Genomic DNA, 22,346 nt, shown 5'->3' on the forward strand with positions numbered 1-22,346 from the left:
GGGCTCGCTGCTCCCTGCTGCGTGGGCTCAGTTTGGCCCAGCTGATTTTAGTGACCAAAATAAACATGTTCTGCATTTCACTCCTGTTAGCGCCCCGGAGCTACAGGGGAGAGTGCTGGATGCTGGCCCAGCTTGGCCAGCAGCAGCAGAACTGTGGATGAAATTCCAGTGAGAGGGGCGATCAGTGACACCTGCCAGTGATGGGTGAGCACAGAGCAGATCATTTGGCTGCAGAACCTTTTCTGTCGGAGGTGATGCCCAAGAAGGAAAGCCCCAGCCGTGGTTCACCCTGGGATCGGAGGGCTGGCAGCTAGAAGAACCAGCTTCCTGACGTATACAAGAGAGTTAAGAGCAAGCTGTCTGGGGTGCCCCGCAAAACCCAGGAACAAGGCCACATATCGCTGAGTGCTGTCTCCTGGCACTTTCTATATTAATGACTTGCATGTACGTAGCCATCTCTAGCAGTCAGCACGTTTGCTCTGCAATCACTGTGGCCCAATACAGTGTCATTTTAGGATGTTGGTGGCTGCGATGTTCAGAAGCACCATGGGGAGTTGCCCGAAACCCCAGCTGAAGGGGGCAAACAGGATTTGCATACTTCCCTTGGAGCTGACATTGGCTGGGTGGGGGGGTCGCTTTCTGTATACAGGGCGTGTTGCGAGGGCTGTCGAACAACCCTACCCAGAGGTGGCTGCATTGAATGACGGAAGAAGTGATCACGTCCTGGGTGCCGTTTGCCCAGCGGGTATGGTGGTGAGGCACGTACAGCTCCATAAGGAGGTAGGTAAAAGGAAGGGGCTAATCTGTCCATAGCGTATGGGGATTGCTGGTGCGAGGCTGGTTGATGAGATGCTGCATTAGGAGGGAGAGACTGGGTTTTAGTCCTGGCTCTGCCACTGGTCTGCCATGGTCCCCTCTATCTGGACTCTTTGGGACTGTCTCTTCCCATGGGTATGTCTGCACCGGGGTCGCAGAGCTCCTAGCACGGCAGGGCTCTGAGCTCAGCTGGCGCCTTTAGTCAGGGCCGGCTCTAACTTTTTTGCCGCCCCAAGCAAAAAAAAAAAAAAGAGCGCCACCCCGCCAAACCCCCCGCCCCCGAGTGCCGCCCCGCCGAAACACACCCCGCCCCCTGCGCCGCACCACCAAAACACCCTCCTCCCCCCGAGCGCCACGCTGCCGAAACACAAACAACCCAGCCCCCCGAGCGCCGCCCGGCCGAAACCAAAACAACAACAACAACAAAAACCTAGAGCACTGCCCCGTTGAACCAAAAAAAACCCCCAAGCATCGTGCCGCCGAAACACGCCCCCCCCAGCACTGTGCCGCCGAAACACGCACACACACCCCAGCGCCGTGCTGCCGAAACACCCCCCCCCCCCCCCCCCGAGCACTGCCCGGCCGAAACCAAAACAACAACAACAAAAAACCCCGAGCGCCCCCCCACCACCCGAAGATTGGCCGCCCCTTACAAGGTGCCACCCCAAGCACATGCTTGGTCGGCTGGTGCCTGGAGCCGGCCCTGCCTTTAGCTGCTTGCCACCGCAGGACAGATTGTAAATATGAATGACGAAGCGCGCTCAGATCCTGGGAGGCAGTGCAGAGGCTCTTTGTGGTGTCTTTGTTTCACTGCATTTTGTGAGCTTTGCAAATGTTTAATAAATTGTAACAATCTCCTGCCCCCCGCCAATACCCCTGCAAACTAGAGCCCTGCAACCCGCCCGAAGCCAACAGGGCCCAACTGAAAGGGTCAGATCAGGTGGAAAAACAAATGGACCCGCTCGGGCTGGCTCCCCTCCTTCTGCATCATCGCTGTGTACCCCACTCCTGCCGGCCACTGCTACCTCACTGTGCTGTGTGCGCCATGGAGCGAGTGAGCTGGGGTGTCTCAGTGTGTGGGATGGGATGGCAAGTGCTGGACCTGCAAACCAAAAGGAATCCTGAGCTTTTCTGAAAAACTCGTCTGTCTTTACTGCCTGAGTCTGATCTCACTTACATCAGTGTTAGAGTGATGTAACTACACTGAGTTACATGCGAGCTCAGACAAGGGCCCCACGTATTCTGCCAGCCATGCGGTTAAGTGAATGTTTTTCTTCTTGTTGGTTTGTTCCCAGATCCTTTTGTTGGTTGGGTTTACATGCTGCAGCTACTCATGGGTAGAAAGGTTTCTACAATGACTTTCCACTGAAATACCATGCGATTGTTGTGCTACTTGGCTGGAGGCAGCTCATGGGGAGTATTGCAAGCAATTCTGCCCTATCACATGAGAGCTCTGGGTTAGAGGATTAGCCAGAGGTCCCAAAAAAACATGCTGCTGCTTCATCTGCCAGGCCCTTGTACTGATGGGGGGGGAGAGGGATTTTCCATGTGGCTTCCAATGTGGTAACCTGGCCAGAAGGTAAAATCTGATACACCAACAAAGCTCTTTGCAGCCTATTCCTCCAGGCAGGTTCTCTGGACAATCAGTGGGGGTTTGGACAGAGGAGGGCTGGAAGGGACAGCACTGCTGCAGGTATTACAGGGCAGGTAGAAAGCCAGAAAAGCTGCTGCCCAGATTCCGAGCCGAGATGCGTGCCAGCCAACCTGACCGTCACTCAGCTTATCTAAGGGCCCAGGGGGAATCAGCCCAGCATCTCCCAGGAAAGAGAAGAATCCGCGCAGAGCAGTGACACTTGAGTCTGCAGCGTCGGATGCTACAGAAGAGGAGAGCCAGAGAGGAGAGCACTCCGGGCAGGGAAGAGAATTTCTTGAAAGGATGGAAATGGAACAGAGGCTGTGAACGACATCCCAGAACTGAGCCATGGGGCCTGTGGTTAAGGGTCTGGTCTATAGTTCTTACTCAGGCAAAATGGCCAGTGAAGTCAATGGGACTTTTGATGGGAATTGTGCCTGGGTGAAGACTGAGTATGAACAAGGTCCTGATGATTTAGGCATATGTTTAAATGTGCTGATTAAGGCCCCAATTCAGCCAAGCACTTGAGCACATGCTTGACTTAAGCAGGTGCTTAAGTCCCTCCCTATTCACCAAAGCACTCAATGGAATGCTTGAAGCCTATGCCATGTGCTGAATCAGGTTAGTAATGCCCGTCTGTTTTCCATTCATAAAATCCATAGATTGAGCAAACAGTTAAACGAATGTCCTGGAAGTGCAGGCGCTAAGAAGCTGTCTGATGTGGAGCAGAAACGGCTGTGACCAGAGGAGGTCAGAGAGGAATACAAAGGCTGTTATTTCCTGAGGAATTTGTCAGTATGACAAATAGGGTTTTTTTAATTCACGGCATTTTTCTAGCCGGCCTCCCACACAACAGCCAAAGTGACTTTCACATGCATGTAGAAGGGGATCGGCTTGTGTTTCTTGTAATCCAATGCTCGTGGATTCAGACAAGAAATCAGTCGGATCACTGTTTATTATCAGTAAGTGGGGCAGGTTTAAAGGAAATGGGCAGATTTCAACACTAGAGCTATAACTAATTTACTGCTGGCATGTTCCGCTCTTGCCCTCATTATTTATGTTGAAAATGATAAATGAGGGATTGATGTTTCTTGCTGGTTTATGAATAATCAGGTTATTGCTCTGCAAAGCCCTGGGGGAGGGTAGTGTTTCTGCAATCCTCCGTCAAAGAGAATGCAGCTTGCTGTGTGTGTGTGCCCACGCAGCCCCCCCACACTTCTCTTTGCACACCCACCGCTCTGTGCATGCGTGCATTTGCACACTCACTACCTGGGCCTACACTTGCCCGCACCCAAACCCACCTTTCTGCTCACACCTCTGCATGTGTTTGTTCACCCCTCTGTGCACCTACGTGCACTCACCCCCACCTTTCTGTGCACAATCAGTGCCTATGGCCACGTGCACATGGGCCCACGCACTCAGATCCACGCAGATCCTGGTTGTCAGAAACGTAAGTCGCTCTAACTCTCCTCCAGCCAGTGGAGTCCCATGATGCCACACGTGGCTAATTCTGAGTTAGTGACTTTTAAAGAAACAAACGAATTAGCTTCTCACTGAAAAGTACTAGTTAGCTTTGGGGTGATATTGTGGGAAGTACTTGGTGTAGCAGAGGTCTGGATGCTGGGGACAGGGTCCGTCTATGACTCTGTTTGTACAGCACCCAGCACAGTGGGGATCCTGTGTTTGATTGGCCCTCAGGTGTTGCTGTAATAAACATGGTTATTACTAATGGTATCAAAAGGCCCAGGCTAGTGATGCAAAGGGGCAGTAGTCGTCTGGAAGAAGCACTGATAACATTCGTATTTCAAGGAGCTCTTATGAGGAATTAGCTCGCTCACTTTGCAGTGAGAATGCAAGCCCATGTGCTGCTATCCCACAATTCCATCTGGGCTGTACTTTGTCTACCTCCATCTTTCTTCGGCACTGTAAGTCACTGACACTGGCTCAGCGCTCTAGCCCCGTGTTTGCCTGCTCCGTTTCGGCCGCCCTTCCACTGCATTTACAGAGATGCCATCCAAGAAATACTCCTCCTGTGCTGAAACTAGCCCTCTGGTAGAGCTGTGATGTGCTAGTAGTAAGACTCGTAAGTAGGAGAAATGTACCCCAAATGACATTTTTATGTTTAGTTGACAGGAAAGAAGCAGAGAGGCTGAGCAGTCAGCCAGCTGTGCTGTGAATCACTTTGCAGACTGACTTAATTAATGGCATTCTCATTAACCGTTCTTGCTGCCAAATACTGCTTGCTTTCACCTTCAGAACTGTCTGCATTGATAATGAATAACTCCACTTGCAAGTTACTTATGAAATATTGTTTTCCTGTCACTGCCACAGACAGCAGCTCGGCTAGCTGAGAGAGAGAACCCTGTGAATGAATTCATAGAGCACCGCTCAGAACCATGGGATAGCCCAGCAGAAATCCAGCCCACCACACAGGTGGATACAATTACACAGGTTGGCCACAGGTAGCACTTAGGTCTCAGAGCAGAGTTAGACTTCAGTCTTTCTTCAGACCAGCCTTATAAACCTGTTCATTTTGATTTATATAAAACTGAGTCTCTCTCTTTCACAGTTTCTTTCCGTCTTGTTTAAGGATCTTGATGCAAATGCAACTGGATGGCCCTTTCTGCATTAAGGCGTCACCTAGCTCTTCAGAAGACCCATCTGCTGACAGTACAGGGTTAGGTTCTTATATTACCAACTGCCCAGTGGAAGTAGTAGCCCATTGAGGAGATAGTGGTGGGGGGGAGGGCTCGTGACCTTGCACCCCTTTATACCCTTGCACTGCTGTGTTAGCCAAGCCTTAATTCAGCCCCCAGTTCCCTTAGCTCAGCCAGGATAGGTTCAAACTGGTGGCTTGGTGATCAGTGGTTTAAACTGCTCAAATGCCTGTTTTTGGCTGGCTTCCCACTACTGGGCAAGTTAATTTTCCAGCAATTCCCTTCATGGCTTATTGACCGGAGAGAGATCTGGAATAAAATTTGACAAATGGTTCTGTCATCCCCATATGCCTCCCTAGCTGTGTTTTGCATGATGGAATGGAGCTCTCAGCTATTTCTTTTTATTTTATCTGAATCTGCAGTTAAGCCATATTTGTCCAATCGATGCCCAATATCAGTAACTTTGGTGACATCAGGTTTTTTGACTTTTTAAGTTTAAGGTTCTTGCTGTCTGCAAAACTTGCCTACATTTTTTTCCTTCTGTTCTTTAAGGTGCCTAGTCCAAATTAAAGCACCATCCATAACTTCAGCACCTTGTAATCCCTCTGAGATCTAGGCAATTGCTTTTTGAAATATCCCTGGAGCAGAACTAATACCAAATGTCATTCGCTTAAATTTATAAGATCCAAATGGCATAGTAAAAGTTGCTAGCTTAGAGCTTGGCTCATCTGATTTTACTATCCAAAATGCATGTCCTTCACCCAACACAGAGATTGCTTTCGCCTCTGAGGGCTTAGCTACTACAACTGTTTTCACTGGATGATGCTAATGTTTTGTTTAAATACCAAGAATAGTTGCATAATGATATTTTATTTGCCTCTGAGTCCCAACCAGCCCACTCGGTAGATAGTTCTGCCTTTTCCAAATCTTCCACCCTCTCCATATTATCAGGTTCAGTATCTACTTTGTCTGTTAGGGCAAAAGGATTTTGGTTTGTTTTCTGATGGATGACTCACCAAAGATTTGTGTGCAGAAAAAGAAAATGATCACCTTCTTGTAGGCTTTTCAACCATCCTATCAAACTGAATAGACAAGTAGATCTTTTGCATATGGTATCCTTCTCTCTTCAGCTCTATAGGTTTTAACAATCCTTTCTGTAGACACCTATTAGTTTCACTCCTATTAAATCCTATAAGACTTGTCCGTAAGGGTTAAGACAATATTCTCCTTGCAGACATTCTAGGGCTTGGAAGACAGCTGAGAATTCTCCCAACATGCTGGCTGTGCTTTCTTCATGTGAGTCTATGACATTCACAGCTATGTCTTTTCAACTAACTTCAGAGTTAGGCAGGGTTTTAATTCCCTAATACAGGTGGTGCATCTGTCTTGACTGTTAGGAAAGTTATTAAGCAAGATTGACGTATAAAACAAGTTGTAAAACTTGCATGTTGTTGTACTAGTGTATTAATTCCTGGATATGAAACCAGTCAAAGCGTGTCACATCAGCATTGTTTCACAGTGTTTGAAAGGCATACAGGAAAACCTATGAGAGAGGAATTAGTAGGTTGGATGCTAGGGTTATCCAATTAGGTGTGGTGGGGTGAGTGAGGTAAAGGGAAATTTAGACTGAATGACTGGAAAAACTTCAAAACAGTGAAATCTCCGATTGTGAAACAGTCTCCTGAGAGAAGTGGTAGAAGCTTCTTTGCTTGAATCATTTAAAATTGGCCTGGACACAAAGTGCTTCAGAATACATTAACAGTCAAGACTGAGCATCTGATGCTATATCATCTCTTATCTGTGGCTCTTGGAGCCTTTACAAACATCAATTAAACCTCCCGGCATGAGGCAGTGTGGTGTAGTGATTATGGGGCTGGTCTGAGAGTCAGGAGACATGGGTTCTATTTCCTGCATCTCTGGCTGGCTTGCTGTGTGAGTTTGGGAAGGTCACACCTCTCTGTGCCTCAGTTTACCCTCCTGCCCTTGGTCCATCTTGCCTATTTAGCTTGCAAGCTCTTCAGGGCAAGGACTGACCCTCACTCTGAGTTTGTACAACACCTAGCCCAACAGGACTCTGACCTCCATTGGAGCTTCTGGGAAATATTGTACTACAAATAATACTCCCACCCTCCCCCATCCAGAGAAGTAAATAGTATCATCTCCATATTAGAGAGTGCGAAACTGAAGCCATGAGCAGGTAGGCAATGTGAGTATTTGTGATGATTTCTGTCTTGCCCCAAACGACACACAGAAACTTCCAGTTATTAGTGGTGGATGGGGGCAGGTCACCTAGTGAGGCTGCACGTAAGGGTGGCGGAATCAGGAGAACGTTCCAGTTCCCTGCTCTAATTGGTCATGCTGTCTCGCGTACGCCGAAGGGAGGACTCAGCCCTGGTGATGGTGGCTGAGATGCAGCTTGACGGGCTGTTGTTCCAGTGCTGCTGCTGTTCCGTCATGGTAGGCCGTACACTAGCAATCTCCAGCAAGTCTCCCAGGGATACCCAAGCAGGTCTCATCGAGCGAGAGCCCTACTGCTGTTCTGCTCTGTTGGTGGAGCTTATCAATATCATTACTTGGGACATCCCTGCCCTCAAGAGAGCAGACCAATCTGCTCTTCCTGACACCAGCTGTCACAAAGAAACCCCACTCCTTCCTCTGTCCGCTCCAGGGGATTACGCTGCTGGCAAATGAACCCCATGCTTGTGTGCTGGGAGAAAAGGAGAGAGGCTGCAGAGGAGTGGGAGGTTTTTCTGGACGCGATAAATCGAACCCAGAAGTGCTCCCCGTCGACTCCGGTAATCCTGCTCGGTGCGAGGAATACGCGGAGTCGACGGGGGAGCCTGCCTGCCGCGTCTGGACCGCGGTAAGTTTGAACTAAGGTACGTCGACTTCAGCTACGTTATTCACGCAGCTGAAGTTGCGTACCTTAGTTCGAATTGGGGGGTTAGTGTAGACCAGGCCTCAGAGATTAAGTGACTCCATAAAATCATACAAAGATAAAATCAACTAAGTCTCCTAACGTAAAATGTTCAAAAATGCCCAGCTGACTTAACAAAAGAACAGCCAGCTTCGGTCAGACTAATGGTCCATTGAGCCCTGTATCCTGTCTTCTGAAAGTGGCCAGTGCCAGATACTTCTGGCAGTGGGAGGCTTAGGGACACATGGGGCCTGGGGTTGTGTCCCTGACTTTCTTGGCTAATAGCCATTGATGGACCTGACCTCTATGAACTTAGGAGTTTGCTACGTCTTGTTGACTTTCAAAGGGGGTCAGGTTCCTAAGTGCCTCCCTCTTTTGAAAGTGGGACAAAGGTTCCTAAGTCTCTGAGGCACTTCTGAAGATGGGATCATCAGTCCCTAGTGATTCCCACACTTTATCCAAGGTCACACTGGAAGTCTGTGGCAGAGCCAGCTACAGACCCAGCACTCCTAACCCCCAGTCTTGTGCCTAGATCACAAGAGCCTTTCTCCCTAAATATCCAGTTATTTAACAACTAACTCCTGTAGATTGTGTTTCACCGAGTATATTCTGTTGAGAGTGGCTTAAGGAAAAGCTGAAATGTACTTTTTACTCCCTCCCTCATGTTCCCATCCCAAAACTCCCAATCAAAAGAAAGTTTGGATATTTGTCTTATTGACAACATGCTACCAGGACTTCCTAACCCAAACCCACTAGAGAGAAGACATCCAATAGAAGCATCACAAAAAATATCCCATCTGATTAGACTGTACTAATACAAGGCTAGGCAGTGAGTTGCAAGTTGTTGTGTGTGGAAGAGGAAGCAAAAGCCAGACATGTGAGCATTCTGCTTTTCTGCATTTTATTAAGATATATACATTTGTTTTCTTAAATTATTTTCTATGAATTGAACAGGAAGTGATTATTGTGGAGAGAGAAAAAATACAAAAATAAAAGGGTATCAGGAAGTACCGGATCACCACATATACAACAGTAAAGTACTTTACAAGCACTTAGAGTATTAGAATTATAAAAATAGAAATACAACACATCCAAGAGCATGAGCCACTTCTCTAATCATCAAACATCTTTCAATTCCACCTGCAGTTCAGGATTCCCATGACAGAATACATTAGCTGGTTTGGACAATGGACATATTGGCTAGAGAGGAAAGGGCATCCCAACACTTTAAAAATAAAATGGTTCATCTGTTAGCAGCGTGGGCTTTTTAGATGTGATCAGCATTGGCCCTAATGTTGCTCCCAATGACACCAATGGGGTCTAGCTCTCACTGACTTCAAGTGGGAGCAGAGTTAGGTCGACACTGGGAGCATTTGAAGATCCCACCCACAGTCGCCTACGGCCTGACCCAAAACCTATTGAAATCAACGTGAGCCTTTCCACAGACTTCGACTGCCTTGAAAGCCACACTGTGTACCTGGCTCCACAAGGGCATGCCACAGCGCTGGTGCAGGATCTGGGGGCTTCAAGCCAAATTCTGAGATTCACTGTTTTCAATCAGCCTGAATGGATGCAGGTCAGGAGGTGTTTTGTTTTGTTTTGGTTTTTGGTTCCTCAGCCTCAAGGAAGGAAAATGTGTCTGTGTCACTTTTTGTTTCAAATTTTGTTTTGGAAAATGTCAAAATCTTGAATTGAAAGATATAGAAATGTCAATATTTTGTTTGGGGAGGGTTTCTCTTTGGGCATCACTTATTTTATTGCATTCATTGACAAAGAGTCTGTCTGTCTGTCTCTTTCTTTCTCTCTCTCTCTTTCAAAATGTTACAAAGGAATTATGAAAAACAAAGAACAAACAAACTCTGGGCATAATTGATTCTATTACATCCTGTGACAAAATGGTATAGAAAAACAACCCCCTCAAAATGTAAAAAATATCAACATTTCCAAATTTCTGATTGGGATGGCTAAGCAGAACATTTTGGGGGGAAAAACGGGAGCTTTTTGCAAAAGTTCCTGGTTTAAAAAAAAAAAGAAAAATTTTCGCTGCGGGCAGGAAAGTATTAAAAGAAAGATCTTGACCAACTCTATCCATTGGGCTCATGGCATGATGGAAAACAAACAGGTCAAAAAAGCTCAAGAGCTTGGGTGACACTGGTAAGTAACTACTCAGGGAAATACACCTTTTCAAAGCTACATTTACTCATTGTAGATTAACGGCCTGTAACTCTAGAAAAATAAAGGTATAAAGATCCGTTGTTTAAAATTAATTATATCCCTTTAAAAAAAGAGAGCTCTGTAAAATGAAACAGCCCCTTTAAATGCATAAAACGCTACAAATAAGGCATTTATTTGCTGCTGGCAGAAATTAATTGGCAAACAATTAGCCTTTTCTGATTGACATAGCAAACCTAGAATCTAATTTATGGTGTTCAAGTGAGATGTAACAATTATTATTCTCCAAACCAAAAAAAGAAGTGTTGCAAACAAAGCTCCGACTATTGGCAACATGTAAACAAGCCGCAGGGATATGGCTAGCGAGTGGGTAAAAAGCACTGTGTAGGAAGAAGGCAAGACATGCCTGCTTCTGACTATCAGAAGCACATGGGTGATTCACGCACTGATTCAGCATCAAACCAAAAGCCCAGTGAAGTCAGTGGTTCTCCTAGTATCTGGGATGTATTTGTGTATGAATGCCCAAAGGGACAGATTTAAAACAAAAGAAAACTGACCCATCTTGTTGCAACTACGTTACAGGAAACTGGCATGGGTACAAGACCACGCTGAATGAGAGGCGACGTCAAGGAAATCTAGGCTGTAACTGATGACGTTGCTTTGAAAGAGAGCATTAAACTAGCAAACAATAAATGTGACTGCAACAGGGTCTGATCTGACTGCCACTGATCTCAGTAGGAGTCTCTTGGCTGATTTAATGGGGAGTTGGCTAGAGCCCTTAGACAAGTTAAATAAAAACCTGGTGCTGTAAGGGCCCGGTGCTGTAAGGGCCCAGTCCTGCAAGGAGCCCCCAGAACTTTGTCCCAGCTGGGGGAACAAGAGGAGATCAGACCTGTTGGGTATAATCCCTGCTTAGCATGAGCCAGTGGGTTCCATCTGCAGAAGCGTTTCCTCTTGCCAATGCATTGCACACCTTATTCCGCTGAACCTTCGCCCCATTGCTTGTCAGCTTATTGTAAATCTCCAGCGCCTAACCCAGCTTTTCAAACCAGCTACCTGTGCAATCATGCACTTAATCTAGGAGACCAATCACTGTGATTGCATGTGCCGATCAAGTAACCGCACATACAAATGGCTAGCTAGGGTCATTAGTATACTGAATTACCTGGCTGGGTATTTGTACTGCAGCGCTGGGCTGCATCGGGAATGAACCAAGTTACCCCACAAATTGTATTTTGGGCACCCCGACTGAAAACAAGGACCAGATAAATGACGTCAATTGGAGCCGTTATAGACTACGGGGCCTGATCTATTTTAGATCTGCACAGACATAATCCCAGTCCAAATCGGTAAGAAGATGTTAGAAGGTATTTGAAAAACCCTACAACTGCCACACGTGCTGTATTATAGTTCCACATCCCAGGTTTAGATCCATTCATGTTCCTCTGTAAGATTATTATTCAGGATATCTCAGCGCTAATGATACAGTTCAGACTTTATGTTTTCCCTTTCAGTCCTGCTGGCACCCAGTGACACTGATTTCATTGCTCCCTAGGACGTTCAATAACCTCCTGTGCTTTTTTGGTCTCCTAACAAGCAAAATATCTTGCAGCTCTCCAGAGGCCTGATCAGTGCAAACTGTTCTGCAGCCGCTGAAGCTGAGCCATGTTCAGGATTCGAGTGATTGCTGCTTTTTGGACCGTTTGTCTGTTAAGAAACCACGTCTGTGAATCTATTTTTTTCTTCTTTTTAAGGCAAAACAAGCCAATAAAAATCACCTTGGCTCCCCCGGAGCCGAGAACGGCACGTTTGGACGTTTCTTTCAAGTATGTTTTCTAGTCTGAAAGCGCGTTTAAGTGTTTGCACAGCAAACAAAGCCCAGAACTGGGGGTGGATTAGTTTGGAAGGACGAAGCCGCTCGCGCTCCAAACCAGCATGTTTTACGTCTGGCCCTGGTGACTGCTGGGAGCCAGCAGAACCTTCGCACAGTGACCATGCTCGCCTCAGCGTGGAGTGGAGCTGTTCTGGGAGGGCAAGGAGTGGAAAAGATATGGTGAGTAAGGGCTGGGCTGTGCCTTCTGGGCAGTGGCAGGCGTAGTGCAGTCACACAACCCTAGTGGGAACACCAGGAGAACATAGCACACACTGACCCACCCCCTAAGACAGTGCAGTGTGTATTCACCTCTGCAGTTAGCCAGCCTGCAGTGCTCCCTGCCCCCTTTGGGGGAGATTGTGTCCTGGGGGCACAAGGACTGGGACTGTGCACTGTGGGGGTGGGAAAGGTGCCTTGTACCTTTCCTCCCACCTTGGACAGCCTCCCAAGAGCCAGTCACAGGCTGCCGAGGAAACTTTGACTTAAGCAGAGTGTCAGGGGAGTGGGGCCAAAGAACGGACAGCGAGTCAGGTGTCTGCCCCTGGATTTCATTTGCCAACCAGATTTTTTGCAGCAGCTGGCATTCATAAAGCAAAGGCAGGAAGCAACAGGCTCCCTAGGCAGCGAAGTGGTGTCTGCCCAGCATGCTGCGATGAGGGAGAGCAGCACAAGTGACCCGCTGCATCGGCTCAGCTACACACGTCGCTGTGGCAAGGGCTGGTGTGCAGAACAAATAGCCGGCGGGATTCCGGAAGGCAAGACTACGTCGAAGCGGAGCCAGCCTGGCAAGGGATGGCCATTTAGTTTGCCTTCTGAGTCTGGCCTGTCCCTTGCGACCAACAAGAGCAGGGAATTTAACAGGTAAGGCTGAACTGCAACTTGTAAGTCACCCTGTTGGGAGTCTAAAGGACTCATCAAGGGGAAATCAGGTCCAGATTGTCCAAAAAGGTGCAACCTTGGGGTGGGCTCTTCTAATTTTAGAGTGAGTGTGAGGGGGATTACGTTCCAATCTGAGAGCAGGAATACAGGTTAAAGGACCTTGGGGTTCCCCTTCAGCTCATGGGAAATGGAGCCTCAATTTACTCCTCTGTCCACTCTTTGGAAAGCCCTGAACAGCCTCAGGGTCTGTCTTCACTGCAGAGGTAATTTGGGCTCTTGCTCAGACATTGGCCCCAACACCCATCCTGTCCACAAACACAACACTCCCCCCTGAGTCTGGTGGTGCTGTAGAGCTGGGTTAGTGCTCAGTGCCTGTTTTCGCTCGAGCTGGTAACCCACCCACTTTGCAGTGAGGACACAGGCTAAATCACTTGTGTGCCAATAGTCCTCCAAACTATCCCAAAATTTCCCTCCATGCACCCAGAAGGACAGACAAATTCTCCCACAATTCACTGGGAAGGGATTGCAGAGCGGCCCAGTTGACCACTGCACAAAGGACCATAGGCTATGCCCCCTGAAGTCTACTGACGCACATGGGGAAATGTAAGGCCCCAGTAGCTTGTGTGGCTTTGCAGACAACTCAGACCTGGATGCCCATTCACCCGAGTTAACTGTGCCATGAAGACATACCATATGTGGGTTATGGTAGGACACCCCCCCCCACACACACACACACACATTTGAAGCTGGATAGTTTGGGGCAAATACTATGCTTCTTTATGCCTGAAGTCAATGTGCTGGACAGAGCAAGTGCACAGCTTTCAGTGCTAGCGGTGTCCCTGCAATAGGGTTACCATACGTCCGGATTTTCCCGGACATGTCCGGCTTTTGGGGGCTCAAATCCCCGTCCGGGGGGAAATCCCCCAAAGCCGGGCATGTCCGGGAAAATCGGGAGGCTCGGCCGGGGCCTCTTTGTCCGGGGTCGGGGGCATGGTGCCGGGCCGGGAGTGCGGTGCCGGGCCGGGCCCGCGGGGCCGGGAGCCGGTCCGGGGAGCCGGTCCGGGCCCGTGGGGCCGGGTCGGGGAGCCGGGCCGGGGGTGCGCCGGGCCCGCGGGGCCGGCAGCCGGGCCGGGGTCGGTGCGCCGGGCCCGCGGGGCCGGCAGCCGGGGCCGGGGCCGGTGCGCCGGGGCCGGTGCGCCGGGTCGGCAGCCGGGGCCGGTGCGCCGGGCCCGCGGGGCCGGCAGCCGGGGCCGGGGCCGGTGCGCCGGGCCCGGGGTCGGGGCCGGCAGCCGGGGCCGGTGCGCCGGGTCGGCAGCCGGGGCCGGTGCGCCGGGCCCGCGGGGCCGGCAGCCGGGGCCGGTGCGCCGGGCCCGGGGTCGGGGCCGGCAGCCGGGGCCGGTGCGCCGGGCCCGGGGTCGGGGCCGGCAGCCGGGGCCGGTGCGCCGGGCCCGGGGTCGGGGCCGGCAGCCGGGGCCGGTGCGCCGGGCCCGGGGTCGGGGCCGGCAGCCGGGGCCGGTGCGCCGGGGCCGGCAGCCGGGGCCGGCAGCCGGGGCCGGGGCCGGTGCGCCGGCAGCCGGGGCCGGGGCCGGTGCGCCGGCAGCCGGGGCCGGGGTCGGTGCGCCGGCAGCCGGGGCCGGGGTCGGTGCGCCGGCAGCCGGGGCCGGGGTCGGTGCGCCGGGGCCGGGGTCGGTGCGCCGGCAGCCGGGGCCGGGGTCGGTGCGCCGGGGCCGGGGTCGGTGCGCCGGCAGCCGGGGCCGGGGTCGGTGCGCCGGGCCCGGGGTCGGGGCCGGCAGCCGGGGCCGGGGTCGGTGCGCCGGGCCCGGGGTCGGGGTCGGTGCGCCGGGCCCGGGGTCGGGGCCGGCAGCCGGGCCCGGGGTCGGGGCCGGCAGCCGGGCCCGGGGCCGGCAGCCGGGCCCGGGGTCGGTGCGCCGGGCCCGGGGTCGGGGGGCTGGGAGCCGGGCCGGGGTCGGGGGGCTGGGAGCCGGGGTCGGTGCGCCGGGCCAGCGGGGCCGGGAGCCGGGGTCGGGGTCGGTGCGCCGGGCCAGCGGGGCCGGGAGCCGGGGGGTGCGCCGGGGCCGGGGCTGGGAGCCGGGCAGGGGTCGGTGCGCTGGGCCCGCGGGGCGGGGAGCCGGGGGGTGCGCCGGGCCCGCGGGAGGTGGTCGGTCGGGGCCGGCACCCCAGGGCCCGAGCCAACCCAGGCTGGAGCCGCCGGGGGGCCACCCTGGGCCGCGCCTCCTCCCCCCCGCCCCCCCTTACCTGCTTCAGGCTTCCCGCGAATTAAATGTTCGCGGGAAGCAGGGGAGGGGGCGGAGACTTTGGGAGGGGGCGGAGTTGGGGCGGGGGCATGGGCGGGGCTGGGGGCGGGGCCAGGGCCCCGGGGAGTGTCCTCCATTTGGAGGCACAAAATATGGTAACCCTACCCTGCAATCAACACTTCCGAGATACATTAAGACGTCAAGTTAGTGTCTGAATAAAAAATATGCTTCTTTAAAACAAACAAACCCCCCAAGAATGGCCCTGGTTCAGAAAGGAAAGAGTTCTGGTTACACAAATGAATTGCCTTTCCCCATGGCTTTTGAAACAGAACGGAAGGGGGCTATTGGCCCCGTACTGAAACTCAGTGGGGTTTTTTGGCTGGCCATCTCCCAGTACCAATAGAAGGGGGACGGGCCGATGAGAAATCAGGACCCTGAGACTGACACTCCCTGGGGGCAATGGGAGAAGCCAACGCTCCAAGTCACCCTGATTGACAGGGCAGGCTGGCCAATGAGGGAGGCCAGGAGTCCCGTCCTCCGTGTGAGCGGGAGCTGCCTGGGCCAGAGCGGGGCCGAGCGGAGCCGGGGAGCAGGCCTTCGCCGGTCAGAGAGAACCAGGGAGCTGCGCTGAGGGCAGAGTGGGGCTGGAGCTGGAGCCGGGGGCGGTGAGCAGCTGGGGAGAGTGAGGGGGATCTGGGCAGTGGCCCGGCGCAGGGAGACACCCCCAGCCACGAGGCTTTGCATGGAGGGGATCATAACCCCGACGAGGGGCGACGCTGGGAAGAAGGGCCCGGCCACCTAGAGCCACCGCCAGAGCAAGTGTCTGACCCGCAGCATCCCTGCAGCACAGCCAGGGCCTGGGCAGGGGCCTGGGCCGTGCGAGGAACAGACTGTGAACTGCCCGGATGTTCCAGAGACGCTGTTTGGGGTTCCCCCGTTTCCACAGAGACGTGTTTTCGCCTTTCCCATTTTGTCCTTATTTTTTAATTGGTTGCTGTTTAATAAATGGTATTTGTTTTGAACTACGTGCAATGATCAGTGGGTCAGGGAAGGGTCCAGAGTGGAGAGAGCACCCCGGAGTGAGGTCCCCTTAACCCCTGTCCTAAGTGACTACCACAAGATAGGGGGTCGAGTCCCCTCGGGAATCCTGGATTCAGTCTTCTCGGGGTTACGAGGGCTCTGCCACATAGGAGAGTTGAAGGGGAGCCCTTGAGGTCAGGCAGGGCAATGGGAGTGGGAGCGAGGACTCCGATCCTTTCGCTAGCCGATTCCATTGGGGTAGTGTGTAAGCTAGGAACGTTTCCCACAAGAGCAGGACCATTCACTCGCTTACGTAGAAGGAAACCTGATCTTTTCAAATCAGTTTTTTTTTTAAATATCTGGAGGGGTTTGTTTGGTTTTAGTTTATCATGGCATTTTTAACAGCTGTGGGCGTTCGTGTGATTACAAACTTTCTGGGCAAGGAGTCTGAGTTATTCCTTATTATTAGGTGGTGTAACTTGGCTGGTCATGTGTACACTGAAATAACTGAATCAGAATTGCAGCAAGACAAATACAAAACACTTAAGGGGGGCGGGGGAACCAAATAGACATTAACTTCCAGAGCTGTTTAGCTAAAAAGCCTGCAGGAGTTACAGGTAACATTTTCAAGAGCATCTAAGTCCCATTTGCCAAAGTGACATAGGCACGTAGACACCTACGGTCTATTGATTTTAAATGAGACTAAAAGTTTCTAAGTGCCCAAGGCCCAGATCCTCAAATATATTTAGGTGCATAATTCCCCTAGGAGTTAGGTATCTAAATACCTTTGCGGATCTCAGTCTGTCTCCTTGGAAAATGGAACTTAGCCTCCTAAATCACTTAGGTGCTGTTCAGAATTTTACCGTAGGTGTCCAAACCCCATACAAATCCAGTGAGAGTTAGGTGTCTAATTCCTTTTGTCTCCATTGACAATCCCAGCCCTGTTGGCCAGTATTCACAAAGCAGTAACAGCTTTGGGATCTTGTATTGCTTTCTTACCCCTCTGCGTAGGCACTGTCATTTACTGACGCACTGTTGCTTAGCATTGTTCCTGTTGTAGTCTAATCAACACAAAAGTCCCACTTGTAGGCACATCAAATAATCTTTGTAGGTGATGCTGGATGGGTTCAATTTTCATAACTATGGGCATGATTTCCTTAATTCCTTTCCCAGCCAGAGCTGTGCTTGTCTTGCTGCAGTTTGTTATCCCCAGAGGGAAATGAAAACAGCTAACAACAGATCAGTACAGCGATGCCACATATGGAGTCCTGCACTAAAACAGAGCCTGCCAGAGCACTGTTGTTCTCTTTTCTCGTTCCCTTTCAATGCTGATGCCAGTTGAAGCCCTAGAACGGACGGTTTCCTTATAGTTTAGATACAAGTGAAAGTGAGCATTTAAAAAAGAGCAACCAACTTCCCTCTTTCAGCTTCAGCTCACAAAAAAATAAAGTACCAGGAGGTTAAATCCATTCTTTGTAAAGAAGAGGTGGGAAAAGGGTATCAAATCAGTCTCTGCTAGCAGGGGTCTGTCTCGGGGACAAGGTGACATGCAGATGCCGTCTAACCCAGTGACAGGATCTGTTAGTGCCAGAGCTCCGAGAGCTTGTAGTTGGCAGGGAGGGATCAGCCAGGTTTGAAGCTGGCTGCTGGTGCTGGCCCGCTGGCACCTTCTGAAGGCTGCCCACCTCCGTGTTTTTACAGCTGCATGGGAAGTAACCAGCTTGGGGGAGGAGCAGAGGGTAGGAATAGGCGGTTCCTTTCATTGTCCTTGGATGAATTATTACTATTGTGCACTATTACCGGACTCAACAGGCTGGCGATGAGCCACGGCCCCATTCTGCTGAATTTTGGAAACATCTGTCCTGTTGACAGTCTTCAACTCGGAGTTTAAACTTCTGCTCCTGCTATGGTCTTTATCATCTCATATAACAGAAAAGACTTTTGGTCCTCAAGGAATTGCCCTTGAAAGCCTATTCTCCTATACCTAGTTAACCTGATTGTCGTAAGCTGCCTTTGCATAAAATCAGGTTAATCCTGAATTAGATCTGTCCTCTCTGTGTGTTTTATCCCTGTTAGCTAAGCTTTCTGCCATTTTCCCTGGCTTGAATCCTCCTTAGAATGCAAATCTCCCCTGAAGCATTCCATTCTCGGCTCCCCTAGAAGCCCCTTGCACGGTATCCCGCTATGGCATGTAAACATCTGGCTCCTCAAAAGGGTCTCGAATGGGAGTTTGGCACTTGCCTATTCTGGAAAGGCTGGTGCCCTGTCAGCATGATCGATCGTCTTCCCTGTTTTGGTGACCATTTTTATTTAAAAAAAAGCTAAATCGGAGGTCGCTGTGGTGCTGCAATGCAATCCTGGAGCCGTCCTCCAGATGGGGATTCGAAGTGGGATCAATGTCTTAAGCAATTAAAAATAACAACTGTCTTCTCTGTGTTTAAACACTAGGAGAAGCAGGCAGATAGCAGCTGTGCAGGTTGGATGGTGAGTCTGCAGCTGGTCTTCTCCTATCAGACAGGATCGGCTTCCAAGGCACTGCTAAGTCGTGCCTACATGCTAGAGAAGACCCACGGAGCTGGGAAGCAGCACTATAACATATGGTAACTGCAAACCTAGGGCCTTTGCTGTCTGATTTCATTGAAATGCTATTTAAAATAGATATGTGTCAAAAAATAAAATAAAAATCCAGAGCGTGAACATCAAAAATGTCCCACAACAAACGCCAGCCTTGTGCTGACCAAATCCATAAAGAGTACGACCCCTCTAGGCCTCCTCTTGGAGCAGTTCAGATGCGTCTAAGACCACGCACGCCCAGCCGCTAGTAGTCAAGGGCCCATCGCCATCAATGAAGGCACCTGGCCAAATCTGTCTGTCCGGAGAGGCCAGCGAAGGACGCGGCCTTGTGGTCGTCAGAGCCCCCCACGGGTGGACGAAAGGGTCTCGCTGTAGATGACGCAGGGGCTGGTTTCTTCATACAGCTCCAGTTGCACGCTGGACGCGAACCAGCGCTTGGCACAGCCCAGGCTGTAGGTGAGGGTGGTTCGGTAAATGTTCTTGGTGCGTTTGGGGAAGATGATGGTTGTGCTCTGGAACCGCAGGGGCTTCTGTCGGGGCTCGAAGATCAGCTGCGACTTGTAGTTCCTCCAGGTGCAGTTTGGCGTGGCTATGACCGTCTCGCTGTAGGCGGTTATGGTGGGGATGGGTCCGTAGAAGATGTCGTCCTTGTAGTGTTTCTCTGAGTCATATTTCACCTCCGAGTTGCACCTGAAAAGGGCAGTGAGAAGTCAGGCAGCGAAGGGAGCGCATAGGGCAGGAGGGCTCTGTGCTGACCCGCTCCTATCTTCTGCCAAGTTCTTGGCCCAACCAAAGCAAATGGTGCTCTAGGGAGGGCTGGGCAGATGGACCCTCTGGCGCAGAACAGCAGCAGAATGCCCTTGCTGCAACCACAGGTTTGCAATAGCCATCTCCGTTGCTGTAGCCACCCATCTCCTGGTAGTTCTGCTTAGTTGTGAATCCATGATCCCAACTCCCCATGGGTGGTGGGGCACAGGGATCCCTGCTGGAGCCTGGTTGCCTGCCATAGAGAGGATTGGGACCCCCTGCACAGGCACATGGGTTCCTGCCCCTTTCCCTGGACAGCAGAACAGCTCTGGTTTGGTTGCTTCACAGTGTCATCCCTGCTCCCTCCTGGGGCCTTAGGATTATCCCGGCCCTAAGCCAGGATCCCTTTTAGCTGAGTTCCACAGTGAGAGCAAGCCCGGGCACAGTGGTGAAGGGCACAGCTGTTGGCCACTTGTTGCTGGTGCCCCGTATGTGGGAGGCAGAGGAGTTGGAGAGAAACAGATGTTCAGCCAGAGGCTGGAAAGGTGAGCCTGGTCAAGGATTCCTGACATTTTAGGTGCATCCGTGGCCCACCCCTGCTTTTCCACCACGTGGTGTGCTGGCTTCCTAGTCTCTACCCGAACACACATCAGTGGTCTCTGGCAGACCTTCTGCGGCTAGTCTCTTGTAGCATTGCCATCAACCATGATGGCAAAGGGTTCCCTTGATTCTTAAATCATGCTGCATAAGGGAACAGATTGTCATCATGCAGCACACCACCTTCCCCTGGCATTGTGACGGAAAGAGGCAGCCCTCCCTTACGGGTAGTGCACAGGGAGCATGGGAAATGGACATGCAAGCTGGGTGAAAACTGCCTCTATTGGTTCATGCTCCTGTACTCCTAATGGGGACCCTTAGGTGGCCCTAAGGCGGATGCCTTTCTGGTCTCTGTTGTGCACCAGTGTCAGCTCCTGCCCTCACTTGGCAAAAAAATAACACCCTGGACATGGTTATTAAAGGGAGCTAGAGGGGGCTTGATTGAGCTGTTTAACACCTTCTGCCCATCCCTCGCATATTAGAGCAAAGGGTCACCTGCTTAGAGCAATGACAGCTTGATTTACATGTCACCTAGAGCACAAAGCCATTGCCCCCAAACTAGGCTGCAGTAGGGAAAAAGGGAGTGAAGTGACCCAGCACAACCTCAAAAAGCTGTGCCAAATGGGTAGAGGAAATCCTGAGCTAGCCATAAACCAAGGAGCATGAGGGAGTGGATGGAGATTGCTTGATGGTCTGGGTTCTACAGAAACGCCAGTGATGGGTCAAAACTAGGGCTGTCAATTAATCGCAGTTAACTCACGTGATTAACTCAAATCTAATCACGATTTAAAAAATTAATCGCAGTTTTCATTGCATTGTTAAACAATAGAATACCAATAGAAATTTATTAAATATTTTTGGGTGGTGTTCTACATTTTCAAATATATTGATTTCAATTACAACACAGAATACAAAGTGTGCACTGCTCACTTTATATTATTACTTTTGATTTTAAATATTTGTACTATAAAAATGATAAACAAAAGAAACAGTATTTTTCAATTCACCTCATACAAGTACTATAGTATCAGAGGGGTAGCCGTGTTAGTCTGAATCTGTAAAAAGCAACAGAGGGTCCTGTGGCACCTTTGAGACTAACAGAAGTACTGGGAGCATAAGCTTTCGTGGGTAAGAACCTCACTTCTTCAGATACAAGTGCATCTGAAGAAGTGAGGTTCTTACCCACGAAAGCTTATGCTCCCAGTACTTCTGTTAGTCTCAAAGGTGCCACAGGACCCTCTGTTGCTAAGTACTATAGTGCGATCTCTTTATCGTGAAAGTGCAACTTACAAATGTAGATTTTTTTTTTGTTACATAACTGCACTCAAAAACAAAACAATGCAAAACTTTAGAGCCTACTAGTCCACTCAGTCCTACTTCTCGTTCAGCCAATTGCTAAGACAAACAAGTTTGTGTACATTTATGGGAGCTAATACTGCCAGCTTCTTCTTTACAATGTCACCTGAAAGTGAGAACAGGCGTTCACATGGGACCTTTTTTAGCCAGCACTGCAAGATATTTATGTGCCAGATATGCTAAACATTCGTATACCCTTGCATGCTTTGGCCACCATTCCAGAGGACATGCTTCCATGCTGATGATGCTCATTAAAAAAATGAGTTACCGTAATTAAATTTGTGACTGAACTCCCTGGGGGAGAATTGTATGTCTCCGTCAGGGCCGGCTCCAGGCACCAGCCTGGCAAGCAGGTGCTTAGGGTGGCCGCTCCGGAGAGGGGCGGCACGTTCAGATATTCGGTGGCAATTCGGCGGATGGTCCCTCACTCCCGCTGGGAGCAAAGGACCTCCCGCCGAATTGCCGCCGCAAATCGCGATCGCGGCTTTTTTTTTTTTTTTTTGGCTGCTTGGGGCGGCCAAAACCCTGGAGCCGGCCCTGGTCTCCGGTTCTATTTTACCCACATTCTGCCATATATTTTGTGTTATAGTAGTCTCAGATGATGACTCAGCACATGTTGTTCATTTTAAGAACACTTTTCCTGCAGATCTGACAAAATGCAAAGAAGATAACAATGTTGAGATTTCTAAAGATAGCTACAGCACTCGAACCAAGGTTTAAGAATCTGACGTGCCTTCCAAAATCTGAGAGGGATGAGGTGTGAAGCATGCTTTCAGAAGTCTTAATAGAGCAACACTTCAATGCAGAAACTACAGAACCCGAACCACCAAAAAAGAAAATCAACCTTCTG

At 50.7% G+C, this 22,346-nt stretch overlaps 1 protein-coding gene across 3 annotated transcripts in view; it reads right to left on the reverse strand.

Moving 5' to 3' along the window:
- Positions 1–16,668: 16,668 nt before the first annotated feature.
- Positions 16,669–22,346, reverse strand: part of RFLNA (refilin A) — a 29,219-nt gene continuing 23,541 nt past the window's right edge. For all 3 annotated transcript variants that reach the window (XM_008163488.4, XM_065568059.1, XM_008163487.4), the window contains exon 4: positions 16,669–19,486. In XM_008163488.4, coding sequence (XP_008161710.1) covers positions 19,132–19,486 — 355 coding nt within the window. In that variant the 3' untranslated portion in view covers positions 16,669–19,131. The remainder of the gene's footprint in view (positions 19,487–22,346) is intronic.

Source organism: Chrysemys picta, chromosome 15, assembly GCF_011386835.1.
Source record: "Chrysemys picta bellii isolate R12L10 chromosome 15, ASM1138683v2, whole genome shotgun sequence".
Lineage (NCBI taxonomy): Eukaryota > Metazoa > Chordata > Testudines > Emydidae > Chrysemys > Chrysemys picta.